We start from the raw sequence: 17,327 nt of genomic DNA, 5'->3' as shown, positions 1-17,327 counted from the left end.
CACATCATTTCTTAATTTGTTAATTCATTCATTCACCCAATCATCTCACCAGATCTTTCATTCATTTGTCAATTTGTGTATTCATTGATTTATTTTTTCATTTATTATTTCATTCATTCATTCACCAGTGTTCATCCATCCATTCATTTGTGCATGGATATTTTTATTAATAGTGTGTTCATTAATTAATTCATTCATTTGCTCAAACATTCATTCATCCATCCATCTGTACATACCTTCTTTCATTAATGAGTGTGTTCATTCATTCATTTATTCACTCACATTCACATAATTTGTTAATTTGTTAATTCATTCATTCACCCATTATTTCTTTCATCCATTCATTTGTTAATTTATTTATTCATTGATTCATTCGGTTATGTGTTCATTCATTCATTCGTTCATTCATTCGTGTGTTCATTAATTACTTCATTCATTCATTCATTTGTTAATTTCCTATAACCACTTCATCCACTTCTTCAGTCTTCAGCGGAGCACAACCATGTTCCAAACAATGTATGAATTTTAAACAGATCACACCACTGTGAATGATTCCCCGTGTTTTTTACACCTCTCCTCCCATCACTGAGCAGTGGAGCAGTGGAACTGTGTTCTCTGGAGTGAGGGCACTCAACCCAACACCTGTGTGATGAGTGGGAGTGGTGCCTGTGATCCACAGTTAATCATCCAGCATCGGTACCTGACCTCTCTGATGTTTACGTGGCTGAATGCCATCAGCTCCTCAGAGCAATAGTCAAACACGTAGCGAACAGCCTTCCCCTCCCTAGAGTAGACAATGTCATTGCAGCAAGCAGGGGACACACTAGCAATTAACCCCTTCATTTCAGGAGAAATCTCTGCAGAGCAGGTGTCAACACACACTCGTAGCGTCTACTTCAAGTGTGGCAAACGTAGATGAGAGGAATAAAGAAGAAAACACTCTAGAAAATCCTTTAATCACATTCAGCGCATATTACAATAATATCTGCTGACGGTTCTGGTCATGGATATCACGCTCGGAAATAGTCGCGGCGTCGCCGTGCAGATGTGTGTGTGTCATTGTGTGTTTGTGTTTACATTGTGATTGAGTGGAACACCAATCCAGAGACCCCTTCCCGCTGACCTTTGCTCAAGCTCGTGATGAGATGAAAGAGAGGGGAGCGTTATGAATATGGATGAAGTCAAACACCACGGCGGATTTGCATAATATCACATTAGAGTGACATTTACTGCATTGCATAATCAAAAGAGCAAATGAGAGGGTAAGAAAATATAGAGGGGAAACAGAAGCCTTTGTCTTGTTGTAATATTAATTACAATCACTGTGTTATTACATATTAAATATGTATGGTATTACACGGTAACAACCGGTTCTGTGTTCACTATTACACTTCATAATTCATACTGCTCTTGGTTTATACACTGCTCTTTGTTTACAGTGTTCTTTATTTGTAAATGACATTCTGTGTAAGCATTAGTGTGGTTTATGAGCTGCTTTAATTATCCTCCTTTGTGACAACCCCAGCTTTACATGAAAAAAAAAGTAGTTACGTTGTTATTAATGTGTTACTACATTGTTATTAGGGCCAATAAGTGTAAAATGGAAGCAAAACTCCTGGGTGTTGGTACACAAACTGTATAACAAGCTATACTTGTATGCCATTACATGTGCATGTGTTGGGTGTGTGTGTGTGGGGGGGGGGGGGGGGCATATGTGCTATAATGAGTGTGTGGATACACAGCCTTGACCAGTGGGCTTGAGTGGCTAGCTCCCTGTGGATAGACACAAGTAGAGGGAAAGTAGAACTAAGTTGAAATAAGTACCTTGTGTAAAGAGAGGATCAGCTGGTCAACGGAAGGAAGGAAGAGAGAGACAGAGAGAGAGAGAGAGAGAGAGAGAGAGAAAGAGAGAGAGAGAGAGAGAGACAGAGAGAGAGAGAGAGAGAGAGAGAGAGAGAGAGAGAGAGAGAGAGAGAGAAAGAGAGAGAGCAGTGTCACGAGCATTTATGTGTGATGTAACCAAACACTCATGAGAGATTAATGAATCCATTAGACTCTCTCAGCAGGATCAGATATAATGGTTTTGCACAATGTTTATGTTTGTGTGATTGTGTGTGTGTGTGTGTGTGTGTGTGTGTGTGTGTGTGTGTGTGTGTGTGTGTGTGTGTGCTTGAATATTTACGAATGCTTAGCATTCAGACATCTCTTTATACATATTCCCTCGTAATGGAAAGGGTGCTTGATATAACTGCACAGATGTTTGGGCATTTGTGCAGCATCTTGTTTGTGCCTGTTCAGTACGTATCGATATCATACACAGCACTGTGCAATAATCAGAGACCACACATCATATTAAACACAATGGAGATGATTCTGGAGAGGTACGGATCTCACAGTAAAACAAACTCAGTTTTACCCACTTATGGACCAGGATATAGATCAACATCCTCATCTCTTTTCCATGCTTTTCAACTGAGGTCTGCACCATCCAAGCCCCTCCAGATTTAGACTGCCTGCCTCTCTGAGTGTGTGTGTGTGTGTGTGTGTGTGTGTTCACTACCCCTAGTCACTAGTGTAAGTAGGTGTGTGTGTGTGTGTTTTGAATGGATTAAATGTGTCAGAGAGTGTCGCTAATTCACTAATTCAGATGTTGTTTCTCAGATGGAGGGACAGAGCTCCTGAGCCAGTTTCCTTTGTTTCCCATTTCCTGAGCCAGGGCTATGTTCAAAACACCAGGCTTTTTCCAGTACGCAAACGTACCACACAGCCATCACACGGTACATGGGATTCAAATCATGAACACTGCCTTTAAACATTACTCTGTAGCCTCCATGACCTCGCCGAATCTCGTTTCTGAGGTGTCCTCTTTTTATATGTTCATTAAAGCTGGCTTTCTTCTCTGTAAATGTGCTTATATTTATTGTATGAAATATTACAATAGTGGCACAGTGGCGCAGCAGGTAGGTGTCGCAGTCACACAGCTCCAGGGGCCAATCTGATAGAGTGTGTGCTCTGGGTGACTGTCTGTAAGGAGTGTGGTGGTGTTCTCCCTGTGTCTGTGTGGGTTTCCTCCGGGTGACTGTCTGTGAGGAGTGTGGTGTGTTCTCCCTGTGTCTGCGTGGGTTTCCTCCGGGTGACTGTCTGTGAGGAGTGTGGCGTGTTCTCCCTGTGTCTGCGTGGGTTTCCTCCAGTTGCACTGGTTTCCTCCCACAGTCCGAAAACACACGTTGGTAGGTGGATTGGTGACTCAAAAGGGCCCGTAGGTGTCTGTGTGTGTGTATGTGTGTGTTTGTGTTGCCTGTGAAGGACTGGCGCCCCCTCCAGGGTGTATTCCCTCCTTGCGCCCAATGATTCCAGGTAGGCTCTGGACCCACCGCGACCCTGAACTGGATAAGGTTTACAGATAATGAATGAATGAATGATTATTACAATAGTAATTAATTATTTGTCCAAACCTCCAAGGTTCCGTCTTAAAAGTTCGTTGTACTTTTCAGAGCTGAGTATTTCAGCTGTCGAGGTCTGGGCTCTGGGGTTCACCAGCTGATCCACTGCTCTGGGAACACTGGCAGCGTTGCTCTTTTGAGCCCATTTCCCCATTTTTGTTTAAGCTCCACGTCCTTTCAGACCCACACTATCGGATTGTCTTTTACAGTGGAACTATTATATGTGGCTCTTATAACACTTTTAAATATATATATGTTTTTTTAAATAACGAGAACCCTCCAAGACACTGTCACACACACATACACACACCTACACAAACCGAGAGAGAGAGAGAGAGAGAGAGAGAGAGAGAGAGAGAGAGAGAGAGAAAGAGAGAGAGAGGGCTGCTCTGGGGTTGTAGGACATCTGTAATAGCGAGACCCCTTAGCTGCGCCACCTTTGAGAATAACTTAGCCAGAGTAATTAGAGCAGATAGGAGGAAGAGGAGAAGCAAAAGAGACAGAGATGGAAAACAAGGGGAAATGAGAGAGGGATGGGTGCTCTGGGAGAGGGAGAGGGAGGTAGACTGAGCGATCGTGTGGAGGCTGGTGGGTTTTGGTAGAAATCTGAAGGGGTAAGGTCACCAGGAGCAGCTATCACCAGGAGCAGATGCTGCTATGTCAAAGAATAGGTCCTTTGACCTACACTATGATGAATCAAGGTTGGATTTCCGGAGCTGGATGTATCCTCAGTGATGACAGTTCTCGATTGTTAATGCTCTCCTCCAAGTGTGTTGATCTGTCCAGAGTCTCTGTGTTAGTAGCTTTTAAATAGGAGTTGATGTGCCTCGGAGGAAGCTCACTGTGTGTGATTAGTGGAGTCCTGGTTATCAGTTCAAGCATAACAGGCCTTGCTCAGCAATATCGCAGTGTTATGACATGTTTATACCAGGGTTATATCAATTTTATAGAGCCCAATTTAAGTAAAGTGCTACCTGCTGTACTGTTATTTTGTCTCTCGCAGCGCTAATTTGACCTGAAGCTAGATTTAATTAAAGGTTTCATCCCAATAAACACACAATAACCTAATTTGAGTTTCTCTTCTTGGAGCCCGTCCCATAAATGACTCTTAAAAGACGTTCTGGGTGCTTAAGCTAAGTTTATGAGCTGGAGATTGTTACTCGCTCCTACAGTGTGAATAATTAGCGCCTGTTGTCCTATGTGCCAGACTGGGTATTGTGTAGTTTTGAAATATAATGACACACGCGGCCACTCTGAAAGTGACTGGGCGCTGGGGGTGTGTTTATATGTTTGTTATATATCGGGTTTGAACTAAAACAAAGATTTCAAAGTTGATGTAATTGTTTTTATTTTCTTTTCTTTTCTTTTACCTGGATCCTGGGTTGAAACTTCACAATGGAGTTTAGTGTGTTCTCTCTGTGTCTGTATGGGTTCCCTCCAGTTGCTGCGGTCTCCTCCCGCACATGCTGGGTGTGTGGGGTTTGTGTGTAAAATTTGACTGAGTGAGTGTGTGAAAAGTACAAGTGTGAGGGTGACTGGGTGAGTGTGTGGAACTGTGCACAGGTGTGAGTGTGTGAGTGTGTAAAACTGTCCACAGGTGTGAGTGTGTGAGTGACTGGGTGAGTGTGTGATGCCCTGTGATGTACTAGCGCCCCTGTACAAGGTCCTGTCCCTCACCTGCTTGTGCTGATTCATTCTAGACTCCAGACCCACTGCAACTCTGATCTGGATGTGGATACATATGTGAAGTGGTTACATGAGATGAATGGATGATGAATCTATGTTAACACACCAGAGAAAATTACACTGGACAGTTATGAACACATGAATAAATGAATTGATGGAAGAATGGATGGATGGATTATAGATGAAAGGATGGATGGATGGATGGATGATGGATGGATGAATGGATGGATTATAGATGGCAGGATAATGGATGGATGGATGGTTTATGGATGAAATGATGGATGGATGGATGAATGGATGAAAGGATGTATGTATATATGGATGAATGGTGGTTTAAAGGGTGGATTGATGAATGGATGAAATGATGAATAGATGGATTGATGAATGGATGAAAAGATGGATGTATGGATGGATGACAAAAAGAACATATAAAAGAAAAATCACAGTCCAAGTATTTGTAGGCAACCCCTGAGCTACTTTTAAGCACCCACAGTCTCTCTCTTGCCCTGCTCTCTCTCTCTCTCTCTCTCTCTCTTTCTCTCTCTCTCTCTCTCTCTCTCTCTCTCTCTCTCTCTCTCTCTCTCTCTCTGTTTTGTCCGCTCTAAGGCAGAGGTGTGTTAAACAGAATGGAGGAGCAGTGTATGTCAGGCTGAAGCAGGCTGTCACAGTTTAAAGCCAAGCAGTGTTTGTCCTTTTTATGCTTAATTTGAGGGGAAAATTGAAGCAGCAGGGGGAACAAACTTGCTATTTCCACTGGCTCTCCTGTAACCCCCCCACCAAGCCTGTGCCTCTGTCCAGTCACCCACTCTCCCCCCCCGAATCCAGCTGATGATGCCACGGCCATTTTCCACTGGCCGTTGGATTCCATTCAGTGAGAGATAACCTGCGTTGTCCCCTGCTTTTCAGCAGGAATGGACTTTGTGTCGGTTAGTGAAGGGCAGCAGTGGAGCACGAGTAGTGATGGTGGCACTGATGTTGCTTGCTTTCAAGACCACACTGTAAAAAATGACTGTGAAATTAACAGTGAAATGATGTAAAGTCATGACAAAAAAACATTGTAAAGTGGAAAACAAGGACACAGTGTATAATTGACAGTAATATGTAGTAAAATGATTAAGCAAACAAAACTGTTAATTTTACTATAAATATATGTTAAAACAATCCCAAACTTATGTTGAATTTACAGTTTACTGTAGTTTAAACTGAGAAAAATTGCAATAATGTATACAATAAAATACAGTAAAAATTACAGCATGGTGGTGTTAAAATAATACTTTTCATAGGTAGATTTTATTTTATACAGAAAAAATCTGTAACATTTTACAGATTTATTGTGTTAATTTTCAGGTTGTACAAAAACATTGATTTACACTGATCTGCCATAACATTAAAGCCATAACATTAATTTTTTTTTTCTGCTTCCTTTCACCCTGTTCTTCAATGCTCAGGACCATAACAGAGCAGGTGGATCATAGCAGTACAGTGTGGTGGTGGTGGTGTCTTAATGTGGATCAGAAAAAGCAGTGATGCTAGCATAGTCCACCAACCACAAATAACCAGCCAAAAGCATCCTACAGGCAGTAATGAATTGACTGCAGGACAGCCAACACAAACCAAGGAGCAAGATAATTACTATCTCTGATTTTACATTTAGAAGGTGGCCAGACAAGGTAGGCATGTCTAACAGAGTGGACACAGTGTTTAAAAACTCCAGCAGCACTGCTGTGTCTGATCCACTTGTACCAGCAACACACAGTAACACACCACCAGTGTCACTGCAGCGTTGAGAATGATCCACCACCCAAGTCATGTTCTGATTGGGTTCTGAACATTTAAAAAGTGGGTGGAGGTATGCAAAGCAACAAACAGACTACAGTGTAAATTTACAAAATACATATTTTCAATGGAAATGATCAAGTGGACAAAAAGTGTACAAACAAAAGCAGGTGGCTTTAATGTGTTTAGCTAAATAAATAAAAATAATATAATTACAGATTTAATTAGGTCCATAAATATTAGGACTTCACCAGTATAAAACACATTTCCTTCCTGTTAGACCACTGCAAATTTATTTTGAATTTAATTCTTATTTTGAGAGTAATTACAAATATTATGATTGTAATTGCCTTCATTTGATCTTAGTCTTCAAAACGGACAGTTACTGATCATCTGCTCCTGTATATTATTTTGCATCACCTGTGCATTGTGATTTGTAAAGTATGAGATTTGTATTGTTATTATTACAGAATATTAAATTTTGTTTATGATCTATATGATATATATGTTATAAAAGTAATTATAATGATTTTTTTACTTAAAGTTTACATTCCCGCGAAAAAAAACGTCTGTTTGGATTTCAAACAAGAAGAACTCCCTCTCTTCAAATCACTGTGCCGTAGTGTTTGTTGCTGTTCTTTCATTGGATTACTAGTTATCGCGTAACAAGTAAATCTCGCGGGATAATTAAACTCGGCGAAGTTCACCCGTCGTTGCTGAAAGCGCGCCCATTTCGTCAGTTAGTGGAGTGTGAATGTGTTGACATTGTGAATCACGGTATGTTGCACTGGTAGACGAATAGTTCACTTATTCTGACTTCTGTTGGTTTGACCGTTTGTTCTCAGAAAGGTACTAGCGAATATTTGATGAACCAGTGTTTAATTTTCATTCATAAAAATCCAACCGTTACGCAAGAAAGAAACTATAAAACGGGGGGTTATTGTTATCACTAGTTTGCTAAAATGATTACCTGCCGTTTTTGTAGCAAATCACTTGAGTCTTTAAGGGGGTATGTGTTGCATTGTAGAATTCATAGGAACGAACCTCATTGTTTTTTCAAATGTGTTGGCGCTGACTGCAAGCGGACATTTTGTACTTACGCAGCTTTTAAAGGTCATTACTATCGGGTTCACCATGTGCTTGCACCCCCTGTTACTGCTAAAGCCGTTGTCACAGATTTTAAATGTGCAATTTCGCTGTGTCAGCGCCAATTTCACACAGTAAGAGAACTTGTATCCCACTTAAAAGAGCATATAGTTGAGGGGCGATATGTGACATGTCCAATAACAGGTTGTAAAACTACGTTCGCAGTGAAATCATCATTCACTGCTCATATGTCCAGGAAACATAGAGCATGTTCAGTGGATAACATAAGTGACATGTACAAGGAAACTATTTCTCAGTCTTCTGCTGCCTTTGCATACGAAGATGCTTCCCAGAGCTTACATGATGCAACAAAAGAAACCATTGAAATACCACCAAATTTTAAAGAGTCCTTTCTTAAGAATATGTGTTTATTATACCTAAAATTGCAAGGGCTGCTTCTTCTTCCTGCTTCAGCAATACAAACAATTGTTGAAGAGATGCAAAATGTACACGAGTTAGGACAGGATTACACTTTAAGTAAAATACATTCACTTTTAAAAAATGACATGTGTCTACCAGATGATGTTATTGCTAAAATTTGTGAGTGTGTGAAAGAAACTGATCTGTTTTCTTTCTGTCATCAGGGACCACTGAGAACAACATATTCAAGAGCTCAAGCATTCAAAACTTTGTTCAAATACATAGAGCCTAACAAAGTAACATTAGGAAATGATGAAAATATGACACAAAAATTTGCTTATTACATACCTGTGAAACAAACATTGAGTAGCTTATTAGAGTCAGATTTATGGAGTATTTCAATGTCACAACAATCTTTTGAAACAGACACAGATGCTTTTGGTGACATAAGTGATGGACAGAACTTCAAGTCCAATCAGTTTTTCATTGAAAATCCAAGATGTCTGAAGCTAATTCTGTATCAGGATGCTTTTGAAATTGTCAATCCCCTTGGCTCAGCTAAGAAAAAGCACAAAGTTGTTGCAGTATATCTTTCTGTTGCAAATTTACCTGTTCATGTGCGATCCAATACTGATCATATGTTTCTTGTTCTGTTGTGTGGAGAGAATGACCTTAAACAATTTGGATATTCTAAGGTTTTCTCCGAGATGTTGGTGGATTTAAAAGATTTAGAGGAAAATGGAATCAATGTAGGGGGTGAAACAGTCAAAGGGGCTCTGTATTGTATTGCTGGTGATAATTTGGGTTCACACAGCATTGGTGGGTTTACTGAAAATTTTAGTCGGTCGCAGTATTTTTGCAGGTATTGTGAAATCACACGGAATGAGTTTCAGAGTGATGATCCAAATATATGTGGTCCACAGCGCACCCCTGAGAGTTACAATTCTGCTGTTGGTCAGCTACAAGTGGAAGACAGACAAGACACCAAAGGCATAAAGGTAAAATCTGTTTTCAGTGATCTGACATCTTTTCACGTTTGCCAGCCTGGACTCCCCCCTTGTTTAGGCCATGACATATTTGAGGGTGTCTTAGCCTATGACATTGCACTGTACTTGAAATATTTCATAAAGAAAAAGAAATGGCTTACATATTCTCTTTTGAACCGGCGTATCAAGCAGTTCAAGTACAAAGGACCTGATGCTCTCACAAAGCCATGTGCTGTCAACTCTGAGCTGTCCAAGCTTTCAGGTCAAGCCATTCAGAACTGGAATTTTTTAAGGTTGCTCCCTGTATTGATTGGTGACAAAATACAAAATCCTGAAGATGATATTTGGCAGTTAACCCTCCAGCTTAAAGATATTGTTGATATGATTTGTGCACAAAAGATTTCATTGTCACAGGTAGCCTACCTTGACATTATAATCCAGGAGTATTTGGAATCAAGAAAGTGTTTATTCCCCGAGAACACGCTAAAACCAAAACACCATTTCTTGCGGCACTATCCAGCCCTAATTTTAAAATTTGGCCCCTTGATCAGGTTGTGGACCATGCGTTTTGAAAGCAAACACAGCTACTTCAAGAGATGCGCCAGACATTTGAAAAACTTTAAAAACATCTGCCTAACTTTATCTGAAAGACATCAGATGTTCCAGGCATATCTTTCAGCTGGGCCAGGGTGCAGTCCACTTTTGCAAGTCAAAGACAGTTGTACTTTTTACCCCAGCCTGTACAGTGATGCCATTAAACATGCAGTGAAGGATTTTGTCTTTTCAGAAAAAGACACTAGTGTTTCCACAGACATACAGTATAAAGGTACTTCATATAAAAAAGGGCATTTCCTTGTGGTAAATAATGAAGAGTCCATGGAGTTTGGAGAGCTTCTTATTATTTTAATTCAAAATGATTCAGTTGTGTATTTTGTGACAGATGTACATAAAGCTGACTATCTTTCTGAATACCATCTGTACTCAGTGACAAAAGGGAATTCAAGGTTGCAATGTCTTAACATTAATGACTTGGTAGATTTTTATCCATTAACATCATATATTGTTAGTAATAACCAAGTAATTCCCCTGAAACACAGTGTGCTGTCTAAATAAACATTACTTTATCCACTGTGGTTTAGCAGTCATAGAAATTTGGCATGCGTTCTTTAAAAAAAATTGATAAAACACAATTTGGAAAAATACAAAAATGACTGCAGTTTCTTCATTTTAGATGCAGAGAAATTATAAGTCCTCACTGACATATACTCAGAGTAGACATTTCTCTTGTTGTGTCAGTTGACCAATTTTTTTTTTAATGATATCTTTCATTTCTAATATTGAAAACGGGTGTCTTTCTTCCTTGAATCTAAAGATGACTGATGCAGAGCAATCATTACTGCGCACTGCCATTTCTGAGGTGTTACCTGACCTTCCAGAGGTGACAAAAGATATCCTAGAGGAGACCTTACAATCCCTTGGGGTGGAGACATATTGTGACTTTCAGTTTATCACGGAAGCTGATTTGCTGTCAGCGCTGAGGCCAGTTCAAGCCCGTAAAGTTGTTGCTGCTTGGAAGCTGAGATATTCAGGTATGGCAGTAGAGAATGCAGCCACTGCTCAAAGTGGCCTGCATTGAAAAATCAATTATAAGCAGTAAAAGACTTAGAAACGTTCATATTGTGTTCTTGATATGTTTGTGTATGTTTTTGCAGGCCAGACTCCTGAAACCAGCAACTCACCTGTTGGTGCCTCACTGAGCACACACGGATTCTTCCAGTGTGTTTCACCTAGAAGTTCATCCTCAGCCTCTTCCAACAGCTGCCCAAGCCCTGATATAGACTGGGTGGATACTTTCATGATTCCATGGGAGAAGTTCCCAGAGGACCTAATGCAGTCATTAGAGAGAGGAAAACGACCAAGTCCACGAATGAGAAGAGAAATGGTCCGGATTGTAGTTTGTGAGATGATGCGAAAAAGTTCTTGTGTAAGTAAAAGGAATACTACTCAAGTTGCCAAAAAGATGGTGGCAAAATATCCAAATTCTCTGCAAGACATAATAGAGGGAGATGTGATTGGCTCAGGGTATCACTCTCTAGTCAAACAATTACAAAATAGGATAGAAAATGTGAAGAGATCAACAACCCCAAAAATGAGAAAACGAAAGAAATGCACTGAGGACTCAGACACAGATGAAGTGCCTCCAGAACGCAGAGCAGCAATCCAGGACACATATGGGTGCATAAACTGGGATTTAAAATTCCTGCCCCTTGGAGAGACACCTGAGAGCCAGGAAGAAAAGAAAGAAAAACTGAAGATGATGTCTCAGCAAACTGAAGTAAATCCAGAGGAGGTCAAACTAATTATGAAGGTCACTTTCTACACGCAGCGTAAACAAATCAACCAGGGGAAAGATATAAAATATCTACTGGAGGAATGGCCATTTTTGTTCAGTGAGCTTGGCATGGTGGTTCACTTCAAGGAGCTCACTGGAATTGGACTTAAAGAGACTTTCACACGAAATGTGGATATGAAGGGGAAACGGCTTCTGAACTACATGAAGACTGTTTGTGTCAACAAGAACAAAAAGTTCCTACAGGCTGTGTTAAAGCATAAAACAACAGTGGGAGAGGTGAGTGGATGCTCAGAAGACATCAAAGAGATGGTGTTGCTTCTATTGTCCTACTTTGATGAGAAGGAAGACGTGATGTTCTGTTATGTGGAGGACACGTGCCTTGCTGGAGAAGTACAGATGGACCAAGTTCCCTTGACTCCCACCATTGTTGTGTGTGGTAAGTTAACTTCCTTGCTCTTTAATTTTTTCTGTAGTGTTTGTTTTCATACTTGTTTTTTTTTCATTTTCTTTCACCTTTTCTCTCTCTGACACATTCAGATTGCACATGGTTTGTTAGTGTATGCTCTTAAGTTTGTTTAAAGTGGCCTTAAAAAGCCTTACATTCCTGCATGCTTAAAAGCATTTTAATTCACCTTTAAAAAAAATAAAATAAAAAAAACCTTTCCACTAAACTGAGTATAAATGTTTAGAATTCTTTAAAGTTATTTACTTTTTTTTTGCTTGCATGTTTGTTTGTTATTCTGTTAGGGCAATCCTGCTATTCTACAAGGCGGTTTATGCTGAGTGTGGATCGAAGCATTGTTCAGGATAAAGTCACCTCTTTTGTTTCTGCTCTGTGCATGATGTTTGGGAGCTATTATTGTTTCAACATTCATTATCCGTCAGACCTGGCATCAACCTTGGAGTTTCTGCAGAGGTATAATTTTTTATTTTATTTTATTTTTATTGATTTATTTATTTATTTTTGATTGATATTATCCAATATTTTTAATTTACTTAAATAAAACAAATGTAAAAGTAGCTGCTACAGTGGAGACTTGTATAGTGTTTGTGCGTGTGTGATTATTATTATTTATTAATTTACCCACCCCCCACTCTCCCTCTTCCATTACTGAAGGCATTTTAATATTCCATTGTTTTTCTTCTATATCAAAAGGTGTTTTTTCTCCATCAACCCAGAGAAGGGCACTAAAGTGGAGAAGACAAATACATCTCGTCTTCATGTGAACCCTAGAGTCCTTACCTTGATCCAGGAGCTTTCAGATCACGAGTGGCTTGATGTCTGATTATGGACTAAACTCTGTAAGGTTTATGGCAAGTGATTTGCTCTACTCACAGTTTCTGTTGATTATCTGCTTAATTCTTCTGAAATTGTTTATCAGTTTTATTAATTTTGCAAACAGTAATTTGTTAGTATAACTGTTCTATTCTTAAAATCCTGAACACTGCTCCTTTTTAGTTTTTTTAGTTAGCTATTTCTAGTTATTTGTATACTACAAACACATTTCAGATTTACCTCATATATATATACACAAACACACATAGCTTTACGCCACTCGCAACAGACACTCGCATGCACTGCATAAACTACACACATTTAAGAGCACTCCAAACAGACAGACAGAGACACAACACAAGCATTCACACACCTCAAGCCCCACTTAAAGAAACTTGCACCACATAACACTTTCTCACACACTACATAAAGTACAGCCAGACTCTCGCATTCATCTCACACCATGTACACCACACACTCATCTCACAAGCCATACATATGCATTCGCAAACACATATAGACAACAAACACTACAGACAGGCTTTTACATAATTTCACACAACACACATTAAATTAAACACACTCACAGCACAAAATGCATACAACCCACACCACACACATACTCACAGAAACATACTACATACACCAGACTCTCACTTATTTCTCACACCATTTACATGCCACACGTACACTCATCCACAGACACACTCCACACTACACATATACAGCTTAAATAAACACACTCGCACCACAAAATGCATACAACCCACGCCACAAATATATTCTCACACAGATACACACCACATACACTCACGTATTTCTCACACCATACATATGCCACACACATGCACTTATCCACAGACACACTCCACACCCCACACATACACACACACACACTCACATACCCAACACTACAAACACTACACAGATTCTCACAGGTATCTCAAACTACAGACACTGACTTCTGAACTACACAGATTATCACATACTGCACAAACCTTAGAAAAAGCTTCAATAAACTAGCAACAGCCTTAGCATTGCATTTAGCCCTACAATACCTTAACAATGGTATAGCAAAACCTTGGCTTTCAAGCTCTTGGCTTTGGGGCACCAACTTAATTATTTCACAAAATTCTTTTTTGTAGTTGCTTTTGTATTCATTTTTATTTACATGGCTCAATTTAGTATGCTGGTTTTAAGATAATGGTACATTTTGTACTGTCTAGTCTATTACGAAAATACAGTAATGCTTAAAAAGTGCAGTATATTCCTTTCCTGATTCATATTTCTTTCTTTCATTCTTTATCCTTTTGTCTTTTTGTTCCAGTAAGAAAATCATAATGTCACATGCTCTGTATTCTAATGTTTATTAAGTGTGTGTGTGTGTATATATTGGTGTTTGTTTTTGTTAATGACTTTGAGGTTAATAAATCCTTGGAAAAGCATATTATTGGATTTTCTTTTTCTTACTGTACAGTTTATTTAGCATTGCTTTTTTTCCAATTATAAATGCTTTAGCATTTCTGGTCGGGAACTATATGAAGATATTGTAGTTTAAATGAAATTGATATTAGTCAATAGAGTCATAGAACAAATGTTATATGCTTTTAAATCCTAAAGAATACGATAATAAGAAATTCAGTTGCAGTATTTAAATATTTATTTTACTGTAAATATGTTTATTAATACGATAAGTAATATAAAATAATTAAGTAAAATTTGCATAAATATTTTGTGAAATGACAGTTGCATAATGAGACTTTTACAGTAAAACAATGTTGTTATTTTGGTATTTTTCCATGTATTTGAAAGGGAATCACTGTAAAATAAGCAACAACAGCATGTAAATTTTACTGAATGTATTAGTTTATTAACGGTATGGTTATGCTAATTTAGCAGAAAACTGCTGTTGGGTTTACCAATTTAAAAATGTATTTTTTAAACTTTTTTAAAGTTTAAAACAGTAAAATTTACAGTTTGCTCTGTAAAATGTTTTACGTTTCTACTGTATTTTTAACAAAATTATTCTGGTAACCACAGCTGCCAGTTTTTTTCCGTAAAAACAACGGAATTTTTTTTACAGTGCACCTCTCAAGACCTCATTGGCAAGTCTTTACCACGAAAAGCTTGCAAGTGATTCACTCATAAAATGTATGTGGCTCGTGTGAGGAACTCAGAAACTGTGGTTTGGCTTTTTGTAAATATTGCACAGCCCATTGATTTTCGCTTCGTATAACTCCTTGGCATCGTGTTCTAGTTCACGTAGCCTTCCCGCACACTCCCCTTCACCTGTGTTTCAGATGTGACCGCAGAATTAAAACACGCACACAAAGGGGACTCAACTTTCCTTCCTCCCAGCCCCATAATCGGCTCTGCTGCTTTTGATTGAGCTTGGGTCAGTAGGTAGGAAATGAGTGAGTCGACGGTGTAAGCCTAGCTAGAGACGTTGGTTCTGCATGTAAGTAGGCTACTGTGAAGTCGTAATGCTTGTTAATCCTCCAGTACACCAGTGGTGCCTGACTCACAAATGAGAAAATGAAAGCGAGCGAGAGACAGAGACACAGAGACAGAGAGAGAGAAGAGCAAGCCAAAGAGAAAAATCAATTCTTGCTTATATCTGTAACTGTCTCTCATTTCCCAGTTGTCCTTGAACTGTAAAATCCTCACGGCTCATAGACACAAGCCTCGTCTCTCAGAGCGGACGCCTACGCAAAACCACTGGCTACGGGCAACGGGCAAGTTGCTCAGAAAAAAGACTCGGATTTGGGCACTACATATTCTTTCTGCGTTTTTGCTGGTTAGATTACTCTAAAACATCTGTTGGGTTCCTTGTTGTTGATTGCAGGGCTTTCTTGTTTACCTCGACCAAAGGCTGGCATCTAAACCGCAGCTTGTAGAGCACAAAATGGCTGCCATGATTGGAGTGTTCTTGTATCTCGTTCCTTTTCTCTCTCCCTCTCTCTCTTAGTATTTCCCTCTCCCCAGTCTGATCTGTAGTCTGTGCCACGTTGACCCTTAGCCCCTCTCTGTCTGCTTGTGCCGCCAGTGGTGCTTGGGGAGCCAATGGAGGGCAGGAGTGTCCAGCTCTCTGGATGTGTCTTCATAACAGACTGACTCTCTCTGTTCTCTGGAGGACCTGAGCTGCAGCGGAGATCTGAAAAAGGCCTTGGCTTTGCTTCATCCTCAGCTAAAATCCTCTGATCGAGGACATATTCTACACATATTCTTACTTTTGCATCATTGAAAGTCCCTGGATAACATTAATGTGAGGGTTAATGTGCCCAAATCTGTCAGAATTCATTAGACACCTTCCCAAAAGCATCTTAGCACCAATATTATTGTTGAATAATAGAGCAAACAGTAAACATACTCTGTTGTGACCATCTAGGGGGCAGTTGGGAGCAGCCAGGGACTGATGGTTAGAGAACTAGGTTTGGGATTGCATCAAATGACAGGAAAATTGAGGACGGCGGAAGTGAAGTGTCTCATTTCTCAACATCCATGGCTGGGTGGACCTGTTCCCTATGTGCTGGGGGATTGTGGGAAAAAGAAAGAATGCAATGCCACATTTGCTTCTGGTCATTCCACACGGGGCGCCAGATCTTTTAAAAGTGACCAGATATGTGTAGGCATTCATCTTTTGTAAATGCGTCATTTCAAGGTGGTTCCATAGCCTACCTGGACTCACTGGTCTCAAGGCAGAAACACACTCTGGACCGGGCTCCTATCCATCACAAGCCATGGATAAGGATTCTTACTTATTAATTTATTATTTCAAGTGGACTTTTTTTGAGTGTAAATGACCATTCAGGTCCGTTTACTGCTGTGGAAGTGTGGAATACGTTTTCCATCATACCACCCCAAAAAAGGTAGGGATTAAATTTGGGAATATCTTTTCGGCCCAGCTTCACGTGTAGCAAACCTGTCCATCTGCTCCTGTGATGGTCAGCCAAGCGTTAAACCTTATCAGCTCTTTTAGCTTAATTAGCCTCTAAGCTAAACTCCACTGGCAATGATATTCCCTACCACCCATATCACAGATATCATTGCTATCTAATTCCAGCTTTATCGTCTGTGGCTGAATGGAGCTGGTGTGTGGAGGGAGTGGGGGGGAGGGGGGGCTGAGCAGCGAGGCAGGCATATGTGTGCAGGGACGTGCCGAGCACCATGTAAATCTAGGCTAAGAGGCTTATAGCGTATCTCTCGCTCTCGGTTACCATGGAGTTCCCATGGATAGCAACCCTCCCCACCCCTCCATCCAACCCACATACGAACACACATGTACACACAGCTGGAAAAGT

General features: G+C 40.0%; 2 protein-coding genes across 2 annotated transcripts in view; both read left to right on the top strand.

Moving 5' to 3' along the window:
- LOC136705530 (pro-neuregulin-3, membrane-bound isoform) overlaps window positions 1–17,327 on the top strand; it is a gene marked incomplete at its 5' end in the record, with an annotated part of 467,573 nt that overhangs the window by 21,305 nt on the left and 428,941 nt on the right.
- Window positions 7,651–13,587, top strand: LOC136705008 (uncharacterized). Its single transcript, XM_066678217.1, has 6 exons — window positions 7,651–7,682; window positions 9,335–9,409; window positions 10,770–10,986; window positions 11,110–12,186; window positions 12,498–12,666; window positions 12,907–13,587. Exons 3-6 carry the CDS (start codon window positions 10,770–10,772, stop codon window positions 13,034–13,036), a joined length of 1,593 nt encoding a protein of 530 aa, XP_066534314.1. The 5' UTR covers window positions 7,651–7,682; window positions 9,335–9,409; the 3' UTR covers window positions 13,037–13,587.

This window comes from Hoplias malabaricus, chromosome 8 (assembly GCF_029633855.1).
Source record: "Hoplias malabaricus isolate fHopMal1 chromosome 8, fHopMal1.hap1, whole genome shotgun sequence".
NCBI lineage: Eukaryota > Metazoa > Chordata > Actinopteri > Characiformes > Erythrinidae > Hoplias > Hoplias malabaricus.
This window is presented reverse-complemented; position numbering and strand designations above follow the sequence as displayed.